This window comes from Dama dama, chromosome 20, assembly GCF_033118175.1.
Source record: "Dama dama isolate Ldn47 chromosome 20, ASM3311817v1, whole genome shotgun sequence".
Lineage (NCBI taxonomy): Eukaryota > Metazoa > Chordata > Mammalia > Artiodactyla > Cervidae > Dama > Dama dama.
In genome coordinates this window covers 95,786,833-95,810,196 of record NC_083700.1, presented here as the reverse complement: position 1 = coordinate 95,810,196, position 23,364 = coordinate 95,786,833, and the positions used below count along the sequence as shown (strand labels likewise).

Here is a 23,364-nt window from a genome sequence, read left to right as displayed (position 1 = left end):
CTTCTCCAGGTATGGTGTTAGGGAGCATTCTAATTTCAGTATTTTACATGTAGCTGTTCAGTTTTCCCAGCACCACTTATTAAAGAAGGTTGTCTTTTCTCCATTGTATACTCTCCTCTTTGTCATAGATTAGATGACTATAGGTGTATGGGTTCATCTCTGGGCTTTCTATCCTATTCCACTGGCTGATATTTCTATTTCTGTGCCAGTACCATATTTTTTCATACTGTCTTGATTAATGTAGCTTTGTAGCATAGTCTGAAGACAGGAAACCTGATTCCTCCAGATAAGTTTTTCTTTTTCAAGATTGCTTTGGCTATTTGGGGTCTTTTGTGCTGTATAATTTTTTGGTTCTAATTCTGTGAAAAACGCCACTGGTAATCTAAGAGGGATTACACTGAATCTGTAGATTGCTTTGAGTAGTACTGCCATTTTTACAATACTGATTCTTCCTATCTAAGAACATAGCACATCTCTCTATCTGTTTCCATCATATTTGATTTCTTTCACCAGTATCTTATAGTTTTCTGAGTACAGGTCAGGCTAGACAGATTTATTCCTAGGTATTTTATTCTTTTTGCTGAAATGGTAAATGGAACTGTTTCCTTAATTGCATTTGCTAGTTCTTATTTGACAATCTTGGATTTCTTTCCATGTCACTATTATATATATACCTTTGATATTCTTATTCTTTGCTAGTTACTATCCAGTAATATAACATATAGATGTGCTATTACTGGTTCATGTAGACTTCTAAAAGTGGATATTTAAATTATTTATAGTATTTCACTATTGTAAACAATGATAAAATGAATATTTATTTTGTTCACTACATGACTCAACAAATATTTGTAAAGTAATCAAGAGTCCTTAAAACACACACCAAAACCCAGTATTTAAAAATACTTTTAGTAATTCTCTACTTTGTAAAATGTTGAATGAAAATGATTTGGGGATATATTATACTATTAACAAAATAAGGCAGTGGGGATTTAGGAAGCAGAATGTCCATTCTGTCCAATTCCTCACTTGAGAGTCAGATAAGACCACTGATCAGAATGCTGTTAAGTATCAACCTAAGAGTGCCAAGCAATACTGATGCCTCCTTGGTTAAAGGGTGGTGTTAGAGTACAGGTATCAGAGAAATTGCCTAATGCTTCAGACTAACAGAGCTTCAAAACTAACTTTACCGAGTATTTACTATCAGTAAGTAATTAAAGCAAGACCAGTCATTGATAATAAAACTTAATTGTACTAGTATGCTAAAATGAACATTTAATTTCCCTTTTATTGCAAGGAAAACTAATTGTATTTTATAATAAAAATAAAATGTAAAAAGTAGAATTGTAAAAGCTTCTAAAGAGATTTTTATTTTAATAAAAATCTTTTCTAAGCAAAATAGAAAAAGAAAGGATAAATCTGACTTTAAAAAAACATCTATTTGGGAAAAAATATTAACCAAAGTCAAATAAAATGACATTCTGGGGGAAATAAACTTGTGCCTATGTATCTATAGAGTGCTCAGTCACATCTAACTCTTTGTGACTCCCACAGACTGGACTGTAGCCCACCAGGCTCCTCTGTCCATGGGATTTCCCAGGCAAGATACTTGAGGTGGGTTCCATTTCCTTCTCCAGAGGATATTCCCAACCCAGGGATTGAACCTGTGTCTCCTGCACTGGCAAGCAGATTCTTTACCACTAAGTCACCTAAGAATCCCACCAATACATATACACACATGCACATTTTTATAACATATTTATACATATATAAAAAATCTTTGTAGCATATAACACATATATTTCAATAAATACATATATCTCTGTGTGTGTGTCTGTGCTCAGTTGCTTCACTAGTGTCTGACTCTTTGCAACCCTATGGACTATAGCCCGCCAGGCTCTTCTGTCCATGGGACTTTCCAGGCAAGAATACTGGAGTGAGTTACATGCCCTCCTCCATGGGATCTCCCCACACCAGGGATTGAACCCATGTCTCCTGTGTCTCCTGTGCTGCAGGCGTATTCTTTACTGCTGAGCCACCGGAGAAGCCCATTTTCTCTGTATACTTTACATATTATATAAATGCATATATACAGAGAGTGAGAAAGAAAAAGAGTTGTTATAAAGCAAAGTGAAAAAGATGCACAATCCAATGGCAAGAGACATGATTAGGAAGTTCCAAGAAGTTGATGTGATAAAACATCAGAAAAGGCCATTTTTTCATCTGTCAGATTTGTAAAGATCAAAGTCTAATGATGGCCCTCCAGTTACCTCTCTGAGGTCTTATTGTTTTTCCCTTCCCTCACTCCTCTTCAGTCACGCTACCTCCTTTCTGTGCCTTAAAGATGCAAGGTCATCTTTCACGCACAGCCTTTGTACCCATCTGTCTGGGACACTGCCCCAGACAGCCACATGGCTTACTCCCTCAATTCAAGTCTTTGCCTGCCTGACTGCCCTATTTAAAACTGCAACTCTACCTGCCACTATATCAACACAACATCTACCTCCCCTGCTTATTTTTCTTCACAGCACTTATCACCTTGTAAAATACTATTTATTTTACTTTTCCTATTTAATGCTTTTCTCTATAGGGTCTTTATTTTGTGTACTGCTTACTGTCAATATCACGAATAGTGCTTGATACATAGTAGGTGCTCAACAAATACTTTTTCCACAGTGTTAGTTGAGGGGATGGAGAAAACAGACACTCTCAAACACTATCAGAAAGATTACAAATGGGTAGTCTTTGAAGGGCAAATTGGCAATATCTACTAAAGCTTCCCAGGTGTTGCTAGTGGTAAAGAATCCACCTGACAATGCAGGAGATGCAAGAGACATAGGTTTGATCCCTGGGTTGGGAAGATTCCTTGGAAAAGGGCATGGTAACTCACTCCAGTATTCTTCCCTGGAGAATCCCATGGACAGAGAAGCCTGGAAGGGTCTCACACATTGGGACATGACTGAAGCGACTTAGCATGCCCCAAAATTTAAAATTATATGCTATTTTACCCAGAAAAAAACACTTTTAGGGATTTAGTCTACAAATATACTAGTATCTGCACACAAAGATGTATACACAAAGTTATCTGCAAGCAAAAGGAGCAGTTTTAGAAATGTAGTATATATGATTTACTATTCAGTTATAAAACATATGTGTTAAACCTGTATGTGCCAAGATTTAGTAATGATCTCTAAGTTATAATGACATAAAGAAAAAAGCAACAGAGAAAAGGGGGAACAGTGTGATCTCATTTTTTATTTAACTTTTATAGGTCAGGAAGGGTGATATTGGTCTATGCTTCAAGAAGGAAGCACTCCTTTAACAGTGATTGTCTCTGGGGATAGGGTCGGGGGAAATGGGGTGGAAGAGACATTTTTACTATGCATCTTTATGTATGTCTTATTTATTGTCATGCACTTGCACTGCCTTTCCATTAATTTTTTTTTAAAGTGTATTATAGCCACCAAAGCAGACAGAAAGAGAATATGGAATTTTCATTTAATAGACGAAGAAAGTAAGAAGCAAATATTGGTATCATGTACAAAATAAAATGAAGTGAGGTCAGAAAGTCTATTACTTCCAAAGCTTATACTTTAGTTCCAAGAACATTAAACTTCAAGTGTTTCTTAGAGTACTATCAGTAGCACTGAGTAAATAAAACACTTGTAAGGTAAAAAAATTCTAACTTATTTTCAGTCACATCAATGAAAATTAATCTTTTTTATAAAATAGAATGCTAGAGTAGATGATCCCTAGGGGACTTTTTCCCCACTCATTAAAAATGTATCTTTTGTGCTACAGTACTGTTGTTAGGCAAGTGAATTCCTTGGTATTTCCAAGTTTAGCACAACATCATCTTTTTTGTCTGGTTTTATTCCTATTTAATATAAGGTTTGTTTTCCTTGGTGTGTTTATTCTTCTGGTTTGTAAATAATATAAAAGGTTAAGGCATTGCATGAATCTTAAATGACACCAATAAAACATGAGTAGAGGAAAAGATCAAAATAAAACCCTATCAAAATAAAAATATCACTTACCTTTCTTGAATAGAAGAACTGAACATGTATCGCAAGCAGCAGGCCCACACCTGAGGACTATAGATATGTATAATTCCAGACAGCCAGCTAAAACAAAAAATAGAAAGTAAGAACTATAGTCATTTACAAATTAGTATTTAACATCCTTTAGATTATGTTCTTCTCAAGGTAATGTGGCAGAGATTCTTGGCATTCACCAGGAATAGATTAAAGGGCTCATAATTAAGACATCTATGAACATTAAACCATGGTGATAATTAAGAAGGAGACTATAGATAGAGCTATAACTATAGATAGATATTCATAGAGAGAGAATTACTTTCTGTCCTTTTCCACCTGAAATGGTAGTCAAATGGTGAGAGAGAAAATGGTTAACAATAGAGGTGAAAACAAGAATTAATCAATTAGCCTGCACTAGAAAGAATATTCTGAAATAAGGGAGGATGAAGTTAGCAGCTTAAAACCATAGTTATTGAAAGGATTGAATTCTATAAATATATAAGGTAGTCTGAAACACAGAAAACTCTTAATAGATACTCACTTAGCAGGAACAACACACAGCCACTACCAAGACCAGAGTAAACAGACAGTAAGTAGATTTCATAGTCCACAAAACATTTGTGCACTCTTATTTTTAACTCTGCACATACCATTCCCACACATGGGTTCCTTACCCCATCAAATCCTTCCTTCTATTAGACACACACAATTAAGGTCCAGCTCAAGTTTGCCTTTCCCGTATCATCTCTCTTAAAAACAGTAATAGTGCTCAGTCTAAACTATTTATTTCATAGTAAATTATAAATTCCTTGAGGAGCTTTAAATCCCAACACAGTATGAAACACAAGACTATGTATAGGGTAAGCACTCAATAATACTGAATTAAGATAAATTTCTGACTGAATAATCTGTCTAAATGTCATTAACCACTAACTTGAAAGAGACAGTCATAAATACTGCGAGTTTCTGGAAAACTGCCTGGCAGTGAATTTTATTCACTATTATATTCTGAGTTTTGGATTCTTCAAATTGCCTTCAGGAATGGAATAGTGAGTAAGGTTAAAGAAACAGGGCTCTAAGGCTTCAGCTTCAACCAGAAGAATTCAGCTTTGTTTTATATACTAAAATTCTTCCTAAGATTGGACAAAATTCTTGCTTTATTGGTTCAGCTATTAAAATAAGAAAGCTTAAGCATCATTGGCATTCATGATTTTATAAGGTAAAAGTGAAACTCGCTCAGTCGTGTCCGATTCTTTGCGACACCATGGACTATCCATGGAATTTTCCAGGCCAGAATACTGGAGTGGGTAGACTTTCCCTTGATCCAAGAATTAATGACATAATCATAGTACGAATGATTCACGTGTTTATCATATACATTTAAATACATATATGGCTGAAAAGGTTTTTATAAGTAATGCAATACTTACATTCCCACTAATGGTAGAGAATAGACCTTGGGATCAGATTCCAGCAAAAGTAATAGCTTGCGTGTCTCATCCATGGTGAGATATCTAAACAAAAGACATTCATATAAAGACAATTGGAACTACATACTTTACCTAAAAGAGAATAATCTGAGTGCTAAAGAAGTATATTTTAGGCAGAGAAAAGGATTCAAATGAATAATTTTTCTCACATGCACACAAAGAAAAGAATTCAAAGTGTAGAATCAGACTCCAGCAATTCCAAGGACAAAATAGAACAGTTAATAGAACATCTTAAATTTTCTATCTATTAAAACGGTCATTGAAGATTACACATCTTTTGAAAAAGTTTGCTCTGAAAGTGTCACCTTTTTAAAAATCAAAAGTATTAAAATCAAGGCTGACAATTTCAGAACCAAATAGGTTTCCCTGTGAGAAATGAACTTCCTGTTGCTGGAAGTGATCAAGCATCCAGGTGACTTGACAAGATTACAACAGATGTGACTTGTCAATGAAGGACACTGAATTAGGTGAGGGGTATTCAATCTTCCTTGTACTATATTCCTCCAACCACTATAAAAGAATTTTGCAAATCATGACAGAACCCCAAAGCTCACTTTTCCCTAAAAGGACATTATACTACATTTATACTTTACTATTGTACTTATTTACTGACAATAAGTTTTAAGAATATGATAACTACAGTACAATTGTGAAGGGTTAACTTTACTGTTATGACTTTAAAACACAAAAGTAAAAACAATGCCATTTGTGATGTAAAGTCTTGACAATACCACAGAAGATAAATTTTATTGCTATAATAACCCTAAAACACAAAGATGATGAATTTATTAAACCATGATGATTAAGCCAGAGTTGGCAAGAGTTTTACATTAGTAAAATGACACTTATACCCTGCTTTGAGAGCTCTTCTGCCTTGACAACCTGATAAATTCCTGCTTCACTACTAGATGGACACAAATATTAAAGAAAATAAACTAATTTTTTGGTTAATTTTAGCACACATTTCTGTGTCCGCACTGAGAAGCACTTTATTACTCCAAGAGAATTTAAGTGTTCAATTTAGTTCAAACATTTAAAAATCACTATGACCTTTGACCATTCCATCATTTTGGAACATTTTTTCCTTTATGCCACTACAACCAGAAAGGAGCTCTGATCAGTATGTAGGCATTTTCTTGCTATTTCAGGGACACTCGGAGAAGAAAAACCCTTTTTTTAATCTTTTTTTGAAGAGGCATTTTTGGTAGACAAGACTTGGAGTTAAGTTTACCTTGCCGAACAGTTTCAGCTCTGGAGACCTAACAGGAACTAGGGTGGAGTCAGTGGGAAAGGAAGCCAGAAAGGAATTGCTTAGACTTTAAAGCAGTGGGTGCTTACATTGTCTGACCTAGGTCAGCAGACAATGGTTAAAAAAAGTGGATGAGGATTCAGGGAAGCAGCCCTGCTGAGGACCAGAAAGCAAGCAATTTGGCATGAATTTCCTAAGAAATCAAGAGTGGTGGATAGGAGGCTAGAGAGGACGCTGCTGCAGCAATGTGAGGAAACGCCACCCTCAAGTGGTTGACAATTTAGTAGGAAAGAGTATTTAACATTTTAATTTAATTATCTCCTTTATCTGCTGTGCTCATTATCCACAAGTAAAACTGCATATTACAAATAATTCTCTAGCCTCCATTAGGCTCATTATCAGAAAAATAATCAATTCAGTAAAAATTAACAATTTTAGGGATTTTTCTGGTGGTCTAGAAGCTAAGACTCTAAACTTCCAATGCAGGGAGCCCGGAGTTTGATCGCTTGTCAGGGAACTAGATCCCACAAACTGCAACTAAGAGTTTGCATGCCTCAACTAAAGATCCTGCCTGCTGCAACAAAGATCAAAGATCCCATGTGCCACAACTACCGCCCGGCGCAGCCGAATAAACAAGTAAAACAAAATAAGTATTCTTTTTAAAAAATTAATCACTTTATGTATCTCCTTCCTTGGTTATTTCTCTAGCCATCACATATCAGGCATGTAAACCGACTGAACAATTATTTCATATTATGTGGATAACATGAAAATATGCTAATGTGACCAATATTTAAAATTTTGGATGACTATGTCTTTTACTTACCCATATTTATAGGTACCTTGAACTTGAGAAATATTTGGATTACTGCTCAAATTTCTTGCTAGAGCTGTTGGAATGATGGTGATGGGTTTCACAGGTGTGCACTTAAAGGTGTTTGCTAGAGTTACTGCTGCCCAATCCAAGTCGAAATCCACAGTGTCCAAACTCTCCCTGGAAGTGATATGAGCTCTCAGGGCAAGTAGTTTTCCACAGTCCAAGGACTCTTTGCTACACACATGATGATGCAGAGTCTGAGGAATCAATATCACACAATTATTTTAAAATTTTGAAATCTGTCCACAACTCTAAAGGCTTTGTTTCATATATCTTGCATTAACAAAAAAATTTCTGATTTGCAACATTTCAATTCTCTTATTTCTTCCATGTGACCAGAAAGTTACATGAAAAATTATGTTAAATCATACAAGATTTACTATACTGTACAAGAAGATTTTCTGTACTCCATCTATATAAAGAAGTCCATTCCTCTTTGATTATTTTCTTATTATCCCAAATGGTCAAGTTAGTTCTTCCTCTGTAGTTGCTCATGTACACTGTCCTTTCTGGTCTCACTGCCACCACCACTCTACTATAGGCAAATACATCCCTGACTACTGCAAGGCCTAAATATTCTGACTCCATTCAGCCTTCCCTATCACATTAATCATCCTTGATTTAACAGTATTTCCTCTTTTCAGAAATTTTCAATGAAAAACACAGCCCATTAGACAAAGTTAAAATTCCTTAGCCTGGCAGACAAGGTTCTCTCTGTCCTAGACACACTAGTTCTGAAGTCTGACTGCCCACAAATCCAGCAAAAATCTCCACCCTCAATGTTATCCCTTGTACTTTGCTATATCTTAGTCATGTTGCTTCCTCTTCCAGAATGCTACCCATATTATCCACCTACAATTTCCATCCTCAGAAACTACAGTTAATTGCATTTTAGGTCAACAATCATTCAGTCAGAAATTTTTATGAATATGGGTTTATTAAAATATAACATAGTACATATAATTTTTGATTCTTTGCTGAAATAGGAATAATCACATTATCAACAAATCTTACCTTGAAAGCTGAATTAAAGTCATCTGCATTGTGAATTATTATTTCTCTTGAACAAAGTCCTTGAGTATGAATTTTGCATGGGATTACAAAGTCCCCAGGAAGAGAAGCAGTAGGGACTCTTTCCAATAATTCAGGTACCTCTCGACCAGGATCAAAACGATCTATTGTCAATGTTACACTTTCTTCGTCTGTAGAACAAAACAGCAGTTATTATGTGTGCATGCATGCTCAGTCACTAAGTCACATCTGACCCTTTGTGACCCCATGAACTGTAGCCTGCTAGGATCCTCTCTGTCCATGGGATTTCCCAGGCAAGAATACTGGGTACTGGAGTGGGTTGCCATTTCCTCCTCCAGGGCATCTTCCTGACCCAAGGACTGAACCCATGTCTCCTGCATTGGCAGGCGGGTTCTTTACCACTGGGGTAAACCCCAGGGTAAGCCCCAGAGCCACTAGGGAAGCCCAACAGTTATTATTTAGAACGCTAATTGTGAAATGTGAAATCAACCAAGCAAGCCCAGATTATAGGAAAGCATTTTGTTCATATTAAGAATACATTAAACTCTCATTTTAAATTAAAAAAATTTTTTTAACTTTTTATTTTGTATTGTGGTATAGCCAATTAACAAGTAATGTTGTGATAGTTTCAGGTGAATAGCATAAGGACTCAGCCATACATATATATATGTAAACGCTCATTTAAAAAAAATAACTTGCATATATATTCATCAACCTGACCAGACTTCGAAGTCTATGATAAGCAGTGTCAAGTTTATAACTCATCTTCCTAACATTGCTATACAGCCAAAAAAAAAAGTCAAAGTATATTACAGTAATTGGCTGAAGCAGTAAACACAAAGTCTATTCCAGTCATAAAAATAATTTTTCAAAGTATGTTACCTTCATCTACTGTGAGAGAACCAAGTAAAAAGCATGACAAGTTGTTTTTATTCTGCTTAGCATGACGACAAGCAAGTCGGATGGTCTTTTCAGTTACCACAAGCTTTGGATTTCTGAAAAATAACAAGTTTTTTATGAATGTGATGGATCTGATAGCCTAAAAAATCTTTCTGTCATGAAATGTTGCCTAAAGCACAATACATATCTTTTAAAATGTACAGAAAGATCACTGCTGGAAAATCCTAGGGTCAAAGGCAGGGTGTAAGGAGGGCTGCCTGGAAAGCAAAATTGCAATAAGCAGACACTGAAGTTACAGTTATTCTGGAGGTATTTGCTTAATTTTAGAACCAGAGCAGAGATCAAGAAACTATGAGGTCTTGTATTTTTGTAAATAAAGTCTGATTGAAATAGTCACATCCATTTGTTTACATATTATCTATGAACTTCAGTTACCAGCATTGCTGAGTATAATTCACATGCTTAAATATCAAAAGGACTCCAAAATATGAACAAGGAACAAGATACTATTAAAAAGACCAAATTTATTATTCTACAAACTGTGTGTCTATATTATAAATTATATTTCACATATATAGTATATTTCCACATTTAAAAACCTAAATGAACAGGTTTATGGCAACGAACAAATAGCACAGCTAAACAGTAAATTAGGAGAGCTGAAGAACAAAAGAAATACTCAAAATGTAGCACAGAAAGATAGCAATAGAAAACATAGGTTAAGAGACATGTAGAACCTCAACATGATAAAAGCTACATATGACAAACCCACAGCAAACATTATCCTCAATGGTGAAAAATTGAAAGCATTTCCCCTAAAGTCAGGAACAAGACAAGGGTCCCACTCTCACCACTACTATTCAATATAGTTTTGGAAGTTTGGCCACAGCAATCAGTGCAGAAAAAGAAATAAAAGGAATTCAGATAGGAAAAGAAGTAAAACTCTCACTGTTGGCAGATGACATGATCCTCTACATAGAAAACCCTAAAGACTCCACCAGAAAATTACTAGAGCTAATCAATGAATATAGTAAAGTTGCAGGATATAAAATTAACACACTGAAATCCCTTACATTCCTATACACTAACAATGAGAAAACAGAGAAATTAAGGAAACAATTCCATTCACCATTGCAACAAAAAGAAAATACTTAGGAATATATCTACCTAAAGAAACAGAAGACCTATATATAGAAAACTCTAAAACACTGGTGAAAGAAATCAAAGAGGACACAAACAGATGGAGAAACATACCATGTTCATGGATTGGAAGAATCAATATTGTGAAAATGAGTATACTATCCAAAGCAATCTATAGATTCAATGCAATCCCTATCAAGCTACCAACAGTATTTTTCAAAGAACTAGAACAAATAATTTCACAATTTGTATGGAAATACAAAAAACTTCAAATAGCCAAAGCAATCTTGAGAAAGAAGAATGGAATTGGAGGAATCAACCTGCCTGACTTCAGGTTCTACTACAAAGCCACAGTCATCAAGACAGTGTGGTACTGGCACAAAGACAGAAATATAGATCAATGGAACAAAATAGAAAACCCAGATAAAAATCCATGCACCTATGGACACCTTATCTTTGACAAAGGAGGCAAGAATATACAATGGAGAAAAGACAATCTCTTTAACGAGTGGTGCTGGGAAAACTGGTCAACCACTTGTAAAAGAATGAAGCTAGAACACTTTCTAACACCATACACAAAAATAAACTCAAAATGGATTAAAGATCTAAACATAAGACCAGAAACTATAAAACTCCTAGAGGAGAACATAGGCAAAACACTCTCTGACATAAACCACAGCAGGATCCTCTATGACCCACCTCCCAGAACATTGGAAATAAAAGCAAAAAATAAACAAATGGGACCTAATTAAAATTAAAAGCTTCTGCTCAACAAAGGAAACTATAAGCGAGGTGAAAAGACAGCCTTCAGAATGGGAGAAAATAATAGCAAATGAAGCAACGGACAAAGAATTAATCTCAAAAATATACAAGCAACTCCTGCAGCTCAATTCCAGAAAAATAAATGACCCAATCAAAAAATGGGCCAAAGAACTAAACAGATATTTCTCCAAAGAAGACATACAGATGGCTAACAAACACATGAAAAGATGCTCAACATCACTCATTATCAGAGAAATGCAAATCAAAACCACAATGAGGTACCATTACACGCCAGTCCGAATGGCTGCTATCCAAAAGCCTACAAGCAATAAATGCTGGAGAGGGTGTGGAGAAAAGGGAACCCTCTTACACTGTTGGTGGGAATGCAAACTAGTACAGCCACTATGGAGAACAGTGTGGAGATTCTTTAAAAAACGGGAAATAGAACTGCCATATGACCCAGCAATCCCACTCCTGGGCATACACACCGAGGAAACCAGATCTGAAAGAGACACGTGCACCCCAATGTTCATCACAGCACTGTTTACAATAGCCAGGACATGGAAGCAACCTAGATGCCCATCAGCAGACAAATGGATAAGGAAGCTATGGTACATATACACCATGGAATATTACTCAGCCATTAAAAAGAATTCATTTGAATCAGTTCTAATGAGATGGATGAAACTGGAGCCCATTATACAGAGTGAAGTAAGCCAGAAAGATAAAGACCAATACAGTATACTAATGCATATATATGGAATTTAAAAAGATGGTAACGATAACCCTATATGCAAAACAGAAAAAGAGACACAGATGTACAGAACAGACTTTTAGACTCTGTGGGAGAAGGCGAGGGTGGGGTGTTCAGAGAGAACAGCATTGAAACAAGTATACTATCAAGGGTGAAACAGATCACCAGCCCAGGTTGGATGCATGAGACAAGTGCTCGGGGCTGGTGCACTGGGAAGATGGAGAGGGATTGGGTGGAGAGGGAGGCAGGAGGGGGGATCAGGATGGGGAACACATGTAAATCCGTGGCTGATTCATGTCAATGTATGGCAAAAACCACTACAATATTGTAAAGTAATTAGCCTCCAACTAATAAAAATAAATGGGAAAAAAAAAAAAACTGGAAATAGAACTGCCATATGACCCAGCAATCCCATTGCTGGGCATACACACTAAGGAAACCAGAATTGAAAGAGACACGTGCACCCCAATGTTCATCACAGCACTGTTTATAATAGCCAGGACATGGAAGCAACCTAGATGTCCATCAGCAGATGAATGGATAAGAAAGCTGTGGTATATATACACAATAGAATATTACTAAACCATTAAAAAAATACATTTGAATCAGTTCTAATGAGGTGGATGAAACTGCAGCCTATTTTACAGAATGAAGTAAGCTAGAAAGAAAAACACCATTACAGTATACTAACGCATATATATAGAATTTAGAAAGATGGTAACGATAACGCTGTATGTGAGACAGCAAAAAAGACACAGATGTATTGAACAGTCTTTTGGACTCTGTGGGAGAGGGCAAGGGCGGGATGATATGGGAGAATGGCATTGAAACATGTAAATTATCATATGTGAAACAAATCTCCAGTCCAGGTTCGATGCATGATACAGGATGCTTGGGGCTGGTGCACTGGGATGGAGAAGGAGGTGAGAGGGGGCGTTCAGGATGGGGAACACATGTACACCCATGGCAGATTCAAGTCAATGTGTGGCAAAACCAATACAATGTTGTAAAGTAAAATAAATAAATAAATTAATTTTAAAAAAGAGACATGTAGAAAAGAATCAACAGGTCTAACAAATATTTAACTGAACTTCCACAAGATATTGTTTAGAAAATTATTTATAGTAATCATTGCCTTACATATTCAATGATATCACCCCTCTCTGCCAACTAGTTTAAAACTTAAAAACTTTTTGACATATAATTTCCTTTAGTTCCTCTATTCAGTTGATCACCAAATGCTATAAAATGTTTCTTCAAAACACCTTGTTTCATCCTTTCCTCTTGGTCTCAAGGCTGCTACACTGCTCTAGACCCTTATAATAACTAACAGTCATTGACTACCTCTTATGCCCAAGCATTGTGCCAACTGCTGCTTTAAAGTCTGTCTCATTTAGTCCTTATAAGAGTACTATGAAACAAGGGTCATATTCCCACTTTATTTTAGTTTATTTTTGGCGGCATTGGTCTTTGCTGTTTTTTGTGTGCTGGCTTTCTCTAGTTGTGGTGAGCAGAGACTACTCTTGTCAGTACACGGGCTTCTCACTGCGGCAGCTTCTCTTTGTCGCACAGGCTCTATGCATGCGGGCTTCAGTTGTTGCGGCACACAGACTTGTGGGCTCTAGAGCATGGGTTTAGTAGTTGCAGCGCACAGGGTTAGTTGTTCTACAGCATATCGAGTCTTCCTGGATCAGGGATCGAAACCCTGTCCCCTGCATTGGCAGGCAGAGTCCTATCCACTGAGCCACCAGGGAAGGCCCCCATTTTATAGATAAGGAAACTCATCCTTGGCTACTTTACTGAGGTCACTTAAACAAGAAAGGGTAAAATCAGGATCTGACCCTCCAGGAAGTCTGGCTCTAGTTTAACACCTGAAACCACTGTATATAAATCTGTACCACTTAGACTACAGAAAACCATCTCCCACTCAGGGCTGACTCTAAGCTCTCCCCACTATGATCTATCCTTCTTAGAAATCTGCTTTTAACAAGTAACTCTCTTATATACAATATCTCAATGGATCTCTATTTTCTATTACTTGAAGCCTAAGCTTCTATGTCTTTCTTTCACAATCCTGGTCATAACTCTAATATTTTATGTTCCTTTTAAATGGTCTATCCAATCAAAATCAGTTCAATTTTCTCAGTGTTATTCAAACACCATGCTGAAGTATGAGAAAAACTCCCTTTCTATTATATTTGCGTCTTGAACTCCTATAATACTTAGAACCTTAGATTTATAGAATATTTTAACTGTGAAATTAGGACTACTTCTCAAAATCATAAGAACAGGTTTAAGAAGAAGCAGAAAGAATATTTTGCCTCAGGGGAGTCTAAATGGAAATGTTTAAAAAATAATGATTCATAGTAACCACTGCCTTACATACTTTTTAGAGTCCTGTTTATACTGGTTTAATTTGAAAATAGAAGCATCTTATACCTGTAGTGACGGAGATGTAAGTAGATGAAATCTCCAATTGGCACTGGGTTCCAAAGTGCACATTTTGATGGAGGAAAATAAAAAGGCACCATCCTGATTGAGGAAAACCTTAAAAAAAAACCCAAAGCACAATAAGAAACAGACAAATTTTACAAGAAACAGTTTAAATATAGGGCTTTTCTGATTACTTTTGTAACTTTAGAAGATTTGAAAAACATTTTTAAAAAGGAAAAGAAAAATCTCTTGTAACTCTGCTATCAAGAGAATAAACACTCAAAAGTTACATCCTTTTTTTCCTATTCACATATATATTTATATACATATGAGCCTTTTAAAAAAGAACTGAGTATAAATTCTATAAAAATCTTCTTTAAGTAACAAAAAATGAATATAAACCATGAATTTAAATTTTAAATTAATAATTTAATTTCAGGGTAACACTTAAAAAATTATGAAAAATACAAAAACTTTTCAGAGTTTTCAAACTTGGTATCTTAGGCCCTATCACATGAGGTCTTTTTTTTTTTTGCAGCACCACATGGCATGCGAGATCTTAGTTCCCTGACCAGTGATTGAATCTGTGCCTCCTGCAGTGGAGTCTCAACCACTGGACTTCCAGGGAAGTCCCACACATAAGTTTATTACCAAAACATCAGAAAAACATCAATAATTCCTTAACAAAGATCATGCAAGTAACATAAAGCAATGTTAAATCATATAGGGTACCATCATGGAGTTTCTATTTTATATAAGTGAGTAATTTGAGAAAACTACAATAAGAAAAATAATGGAAAGAGGATGAGGAGAAACTATCAGCTAAAGTCACATGTACTTAAAGCAAGAAAGCTCTGACAGTGAGCTACCTACAAAAGTGCATTTGTATGATGGTAGACTATTAAATGGGATTCCCTGGTGGCTCAGATGGTAAAGCGTCTGCCTGCAATGTGGAAGATCTGGGTTCGATCCCTGGGTCGGGAAGATCCCCTGGAGAAGGAAATGGCAACCCACTCCAGTACTCTTGTCCAGAAAATCCCATGGATGGAGAAGCCTAGTGGGCTATAGTCCATGGGGTCGCAAAGAGTCAGACACAACTGAGCGACTTCACTTCACTTCACTTCAGACTATTAAAATAGTTGAATTGAAAAAATATTTATCATATCACACACTAAGAATATCTTGTTCTAGATCTTACTTTCATGTATCACCTGATAAAACTTACCAACTAAAATATTGGCCCCAGTCAACTGATCATCTGCTACGTACCAGGCATCCTACTAGGCACTTTACATGTACAGTATTTCTCACTAAAACTGTATCTGAAACACTTTATTGTCCATTTTACAGATAACAAACTCCAACTTCTACAACTTGATACAACAACTAAGAAGCAGAGCTGGAATTTGATTCTAAGTGCGGCTGATTTCAAAGCTTATACTACTAGAAGCTGAATGATGTAATGCTTTAGACCGTGGTTCTGTCTGGCTCCATCACGTTCTTAGCTATGTGCTTTTAAATCTTTATAAGGATTTTTAATCTCTCTTTATTTGAAATAAAGACACAATCTGAAATTAAGAAACTTGTTCAAAGTCACAAAGGTAGTTAAGTGACAAATTGTCAATTTATCTTTGTCTCTACATCGAATATATTTATTATTTACCAATTGGTGAGAGGAAGAACGATTTAAGGTTTAAAAGCAAAGCCTGGCTATCAGCTGCTTAGGTCTTAGATTTTGGAACCTGGCTCTGGCTGTATGACCATGATCAAATCAATGTCTCTGTGCCTGAGTTTCTTCAGTTGTTAAACAAAATAATATCAATATCTCCAATATTAGTATCAGTATCTCCTGTTAAGCAAAATAATATCAGTATTAATAAGTAGTAAATACTCATTAAATGAGTCAATATATATAAAATGCTCAGGAAAAAATCCTGGCTTACAGTAAGTGCTCAATGTTAGCTATTTCTTTTTGTTGTAAGTAGTCCATTTCTTTTTGCTGTAAGTAGTAGTGCAGGTTTAAAATCCAACTTCACGTTTACTTCCTTATAGTGCACAGTAGAAATCATTTCAGCTTTAAATACTGGCTATACCAGTTACCAACTGTATAACATTGGGTTGGTTAACCTCTCTATGCCAGTTTCCTCATTAAAAAAAAAAAAGGGGGATAATAACAGCACCCATTCCTCATGGGTTTGTTGTGAGGATTAAAAAAAAATAATATATGCAAAGTGCTTATTAGCACAGAACCTGATTGTTATTAATTTTTTCCTTAATCTCAAGTATAGAGGGAGACAGACTTGAGAGGCAAGAAAGATAAAAACACCTTGAAATTGGGTGCAAAGTTCTGCATGTATGTATAAAAGTACTTTTCCTTAGGGAATGAAATTCATGGCTATTAGACATTCAAAGGGGTTTGTAAACAAAAATAATTCAGCTGCTGCCCTAAAAGCCCACAGATTACTGAAAACCAGAGTTCAATAAATGAATTAAAATCTAGAGTTGCATATGCCAGGAATTATCAATTCAAATCACACGAGTATATTATTTTCCCTAGAATGTAAGGAATGGATTTGACCCAATAATAAAATTAAAGAGAAGAACAAAGGCTGATAAAGTTTCAAAGAATAAGAGGTAGCAACAGGAGAGAACAGAAGGGCCAAAATTACACAAAAGGAATATGATAGCCTCTTTGGGTCATGTTTCCCATTGTCTTCATCAAGAACATCTGGCACAAAGAAAAATAACACAGAGAATAAAGGTAACTCATGGATGCAATTCTAGTTTGGAAGAAAAAAAATTCACATGTCAGCAATAATTGTTCTTCTCAAGGGGGATAAAAGAACAATAAATGATCCAAAGAGCCAAATAACTCAAGCCATTTTGCCTGCTCCTCAAAGTAGTGACAGACTGAGAAAATTAGGAGACAGGTGGCAAGCTCCTCCTCCTCACACCACATTGAGTGGGAAAAGGCTTAGGTACATTCAGTGTGAAATTTTCCCCATCAAATAATTAGAGTTTATAAGAGGGAAGGAACTCAACTACTTTCCCATTTGTCTAGGATGTAAATAAGTATGTATGTGATCTTCGGCCTCAAAAGTTCAGGCACAATTTTTCACCAATACAAAGACCCTCTGTGAAACTAAAATAAGGAAAGGAGGAAATGAGACTAACATTTACTGAGTGCCTACAATGTCCCAGACCCTTTAGTTTAGTAGTCTTATTTAACCCTTCACAATAACCTTCTGATAGAGATTACTGTCCCCAATTTACAGATGAGGAAACTGAAGCTTAGAGAAGTTAAATAACTTGATCATGGTCACCCACCTAATAAATGGTAAAGCTGGGATATGGACCCAGCTTTTCCTGATTCTAAAGATTATTTTTTCTCCTCTCTTCCAACCCAAGTTATGTGAGTAACTGTGAAAAACACATTCTGTAAAAATATTTCTATACCTGGTATTCATCTGGGGCCCTGCAAGAGTATATGTAGACTCCATGATAGTTGGTGAATGATTTATTCAATTTCACATGCTCAGGAACCTAAAGAAATAAAGAGAATATTACTAATGAGTGGCAAAAACAAAAAAATAAAAGGAAACATGATTTAACCACATATTAGCAAAATAACAGACAAAATTAGGTTACTTATATGAAGTGTCTTCATCCATAGATGAATAAGATAAAGTGCTTATGGATTCTGATCACTTTCATACTTTATAGTATTCGGCCTGTAAATTAATATTAATATTTAATCTAGGCAGCAAAACCCACCAACTATCTATCTATTAAGATTCTGCTCCAAGATCCTGGTATTAATTTAGTGAGCTGGGTAGGGCAGGTAGTATTTAATAGATGAGATTTTAACCAAAAGCTTCATTATAGTCAGAAAACCACAAAGCAGCAAATAGGAACAATTTGAGCTAGGTATTTATTTGGTCTATAATAAAGTCAACAAATTTTCAAGCTTGTGGAGATAGGAGACAAATACTGCATACCCACAAACTAACTTGTATTAGTGCCAAGTCAGTGGTCTTTTCTTGACTCCTCATACATTCTCTGGGTAATCTCATCCACTAACTGCCTACTGGATTCTTGTTGCTGTTTAGTTACTAAGTCATGTCTGACTCTTTGCAACCCTGCAGACTCTAGCCCACAAGGCTCCTCTGTCCATGAGATTTCCCAGGCAAGAACACTGGAGTGGGTCCCCATTTCTTTCTCCAGGGGATCTTCCCCACTCAGGAATCGAACCCTAGGTCTCCTGCATTGCAGGCAGATTCTTTACCACTGAGCCACTGGGAAGTACTACCCACTGGATATCTAAACATAGCCAATATCTAAACATCTAAATATTATAAAAGCAAAATACAGACCTCAAAGTCCTTTCTTTACAGCTCATTATTTGCTATGTTCTTTTATCAAATCTTAGAGTTAGAATCTTTAAGCCCTGTGTATTCTCCTTTAATTCTAACAAAAAAGAATTGTTTAAAAGCGAGGTAAGGAAGGACAGAGTTATTCATTCTGGTGCAGAAGTCATTCAGAAAAATTTTTTAGTTAAAGTCAGAAGCTGGAAATATTTACAAAAACCAAATCCTATTTAAAGTGCCCTTGTAAGGTTGATAAAAACTCCCTCTTAGAGGTATCTGGACTTCATGCAGCTTCTATGGAATGCATGTTTTAAACTTTAAAGTCCTTCTGTGCTACTTGGTTGTCACGAACAACAATATTCAGATTGATAGTTGTAACTCTCAGAAGTAATAAAGTGCCATTTTTCTTTATTAAAAGAGTCTTAAAACTCCTTATTTGTCTGTTCTTCCTTTATGCATTAAGATAAATCAAAAATGTTGACCTATTATTTCTCATTTCAAAAAAAACCATAGGAGACAGTTAATTGACAGTAACACACAAGCAATTAAAGCTAGTGTAGTGAAAGTAAGATCATGTAACACCTATACCTAGCAAAACATAATTCTCCCTGGATAATGGCATAGTTGTGTATCAAATGGAAACAATTTGATCAAATGGAAACCATCAAGTCATCCTTATCTCTCCTTTCTCCCTCTTCCCCAATATAAACTGTCTTTATACCTCCACTACCTCAGCTCCTGACTTTATTAGCTCTCACCAGATTTACTGAAAAGTCTCCACAGTGCTACCAGAAGGGCTGCCTTTGTGCTCAGTCAAAAAGGGTTGAAAAGCATTAGTCGCCCAATCGTGTCCAACTCTTTGTGACCTTAAGGACTGTAGCCGGCCTGGCTCCTCTGTCCATAGAATTCTCTGGGCAAGAACACTGGAGTGGGTAGCCATTCCCTTCTCCAGGTGATCTTCCTGACCTAGGGATCGAACCTGGGTCTCCTGCACTGCAGGCAGATTCTTTACCATCTGAGCCACCAGGGAATTATTGCTATATAAATCTGACCAAGTTATTCTCTGGCTTAAAGAGTTGATGGCTCTTCTTTCAGTTCAGTTCAGTTCAATCCCTCAGCCGTGTCCGCCTCTTTGCAACCCCGTGAACTGCAGCACCCCGGACTCCTTGTCCATCACCAACTCCCGGAGTTCACCCAAACCCATGTCCATTGAGTCGGTGATGCCATCCAACCATCTCATCCTCTGTCATCCCCTTCTCCTCCTGCCTTCAATCTTTCCCAGCATCAGGGTCTTTTCAAATGAGTCAGCTCTTCGCATCAGGTGGCCAAAGTACAGGAGTTTCAGCTTCAACATCAGTTCTTCCAATGAATATTCAGGACTGATTTCCTTTAGGTTGGACTGGTTGGATCTCCCGGCAGTCCAAGGGATTCTCAAGAGTCTTCTCCAACACCACAATTTAAAAGCATCAATTCTTCAGCATTCAGCTTTCCTTATGTCTTATTTCAATGTCCATCCATTTGCTTAGTCGTATCTGACTCTTTGTGACCCCCATGGACTAGCCCGCCAGGCTCCTCTGTCCAGAGAATTCTTCAGGCAAGAACACTGGAGTGGGTTGCCATTCCCTTCTCCAGGGTATCCTCCCTGACCCTGGGGTTGAACCGGGTCTCCTGCATGGAGGTAAACTTTTTAAAGTCTGAGCCACCGGGGAAGCTCAGGCTCTTCTTTACGTACAGAATAAAGGACTTTCAGAACCTGGCCCCACCCTATTAATTCCACACATCCCTTCATTCCTACATCACACTCAGTGGATACTGGTAGTATCCACACACACCTATTGTTCCTTTTATTTGGAAGGCCCTGGTAAACCCTCATCATCCTTCACAATCCAATCAGAATGTCAACTCCTCTGTGAAACCGTTTCCTAGATACCACGGTAGTGTTACTACCGACTGTGTTCACACCCACAGCATTTTCACGCTTTGTTATTTATAAATCACTTCCAGCCGACCACGAACTTTAAACGTTAACCGATCCCCTTACTATGTAGCTGGAGAAGAAAATGGCAACCCACTCCAGTAATCTTGCCTGGAGAATTCCATGGACAGAGGAGCCTGGCAGGCTACAGTCCATGGGGTTTCGAAGTCAGGCAAGATTGAGCAACTATCACTCATTACTATGTAGCTGTCCGAGCATACTGGGCTTCCGTCCAGTCATTTTTACAGTAAAAACTTTATATGATAGCATGTTATCGATTGAAAACTTTGTTCACATACCTAAGAACTGTACAAATGATTCCCAAGGAGTTCAAAGTCCTGATTCCCTTTGCGTCATTAGTCCAGGCTCCTGGTCCGCTGAACCCAACACAGGCAGCACAGTGTTGCCCACCCTCCTTCCCCCAGGCTCGCAGAGGCCCCTCGGGGGAACTGAAGCACAAAAACACTCACCGCAATCTCCGCCGAGTTGAGGTTTGTTTGCTGGGCCGAAACAGAGTCCAAGGAGAACCTCTGCCAACTCGCCCCGCCTCTGGGACGTTGGGGGTCGCGGGAACCAGGGCGGCAAATAAAAGGTCGCGAAACCGAAGCCCGCGCCACGCCTGCTGACTGGTCGGAAGCCCAACCCATCAGGGAGAAGGGGCGGTGCCGGACCTGACACGCCCTGTCTCCGCGACGCTCTGGTGCAACAGCCAATCAGCGCCCTGCACCGACCAATCCTAAACCTCCGTGGAGAAAGAAGGGCGCCACCCGCGCTCCAGGATCAGGTTCCGGAGGATTTAAACACTTCAATTTCATCAACGGTTAAGTTCCGGGGTGGGGCGGTCCTTGCGCACGCGCAATGAAAAACCCAGCCGGCGGATGAGATGGCAGAGGAAGCCGGAATTACTGGCTTCTCTGGTCCACTCTCGGCGACTAGAAGCGAACCAAATCCCTTGATTAAATGCACAAAAAGAGAGGAAGTTCGATTTCTTCCAGATTCTTTCTAAGAATCATACTCGCCTCTCAACATAAAAAGATTTTAATTCCTTCCTGTTTGAGCCGAAAAGAACGTGACCATTTGTAAGCCATTTATGCTTACCTTCACAATGAATGGGCTTCCCTGATGGCTCAGTTGGTAAAGAATGTGTCAGCAATTCAGGAGACCTGGTTCGACCCCTGGGTTGGGAAGATCCCCTAAAGAAGGAAATGGTCACCCACTCCAGTAATCTTGCCTGGGAAATCCCATGGACAGAGGAGCCTGGCAGGCTACAGTCCATAGGGTCGCAAGAGTTGGACACAAGTGACTAAACCACCACCCTCCATAATGAATATTGGTATTAGGTATGGTATTGGTGTTGTATATATGGCATATGATATTAGTATTAGAGTGATGATTTATAGTTGTCTTCACAAATGATAATCGCACCTTCTCCGCCATTATTTATTGTCTGAACAGCAGAAGTAGATATTACTATCCCTATTTAACAAGGGAGGACACGTAGATCACACAGGTAGATAGTGCAGAGTCCAGATTTGAAATGTCACATTTCTCACAGGTAGATACTGCAGAGTCCAGATTTGAAATGTCACATTTCTCTAGACTTTTGTTAGTTTCCTGAGCAATGTGGGAGTGTCTTGATGTCTGAACTGCACTTGTAAGCTGTTTTGTTCGACTGTGCATCCAACCTTTTGAGAGAGTGAAAACAACTATATTGAAAAATGTATCAAACTAGCCAAGAAATATGTGCTCCACAGTGTCAATCTCTGCTTTCCTGGAAAAAATTCCTAGAATCTAGGGAACACATTTTAAGAGAAATGCTGGTTAGTTCCTCAGATCTGGTGTGTGAGCAGGAAGAGCCTCAGACAGTGATGCATGTCTGACAAAGTGTTGGCTGACCTAGTGGAGAACTCTGGAGCAAAGATTGCCCATGAGAGGAATCCCACATTAGGCAGAAATGACCAGAATCCTTGCTGTACCCAGTCATTGCCTGGAACTTCCCATAAAGAGCAAGCACCATCGTTAAGGCAGATCTGGAAGACCATAACAAGAGGCTGCCAGACAAGTGTACTATTTGCTGCTAATTGTCAAGTTCTTTCTAGAGAGAGATCCAAGTGGCACACTTTGATGGCTGCCATGGTTTACATTAAGTGCAAAGGCCCTGGGGTGAGCATTTTCTGACATCTTCAAGGAAGATCAGGAGACCAGTCTGTGCTGAGCAAAATGGGTTAGAAGACTATCAACAGTTGAAGAGGCAGGAGGTGTTGGTAGATCATGGGGCATTTCAAGGACTTAGCTACAGTCTTGAGTTCTACAGGAAGCCAATGGAAGATTTTAAATAGGGGACTGTC

The 23,364-nt window shown here is 37.7% G+C and overlaps 1 protein-coding gene across 4 annotated transcripts in view; it reads right to left on the bottom strand.

Moving 5' to 3' along the window:
* Nucleotides 1–21,634, bottom strand: part of STIL (STIL centriolar assembly protein) — a 53,052-nt gene extending 31,418 nt beyond the window's left edge. For 3 of the 4 annotated variants that reach the window (XM_061121971.1, XM_061121974.1, XM_061121975.1), the window contains exons 1-8: nt 21,487–21,634; nt 18,131–18,217; nt 14,681–14,788; nt 9,568–9,680; nt 8,668–8,855; nt 7,603–7,850; nt 5,468–5,551; nt 4,038–4,124 (exon numbers count right to left, since the gene is read on the bottom strand). In XM_061121971.1, the coding sequence (XP_060977954.1) occupies nt 4,038–4,124; nt 5,468–5,551; nt 7,603–7,850; nt 8,668–8,855; nt 9,568–9,680; nt 14,681–14,788; nt 18,131–18,174 (872 nt within the window). In that variant the 5' untranslated portion in view covers nt 18,175–18,217; nt 21,487–21,634. Of the gene's footprint in view, nt 1–4,037; nt 4,125–5,467; nt 5,552–7,602; nt 7,851–8,667; nt 8,856–9,567; nt 9,681–14,680; nt 14,789–18,130; nt 18,218–21,315; nt 21,403–21,486 lie in introns of those variants that run through there. The other variant, XM_061121973.1, reaches the window with a different exon arrangement.
* Nucleotides 21,635–23,364: the final 1,730 nt, after the last annotated feature.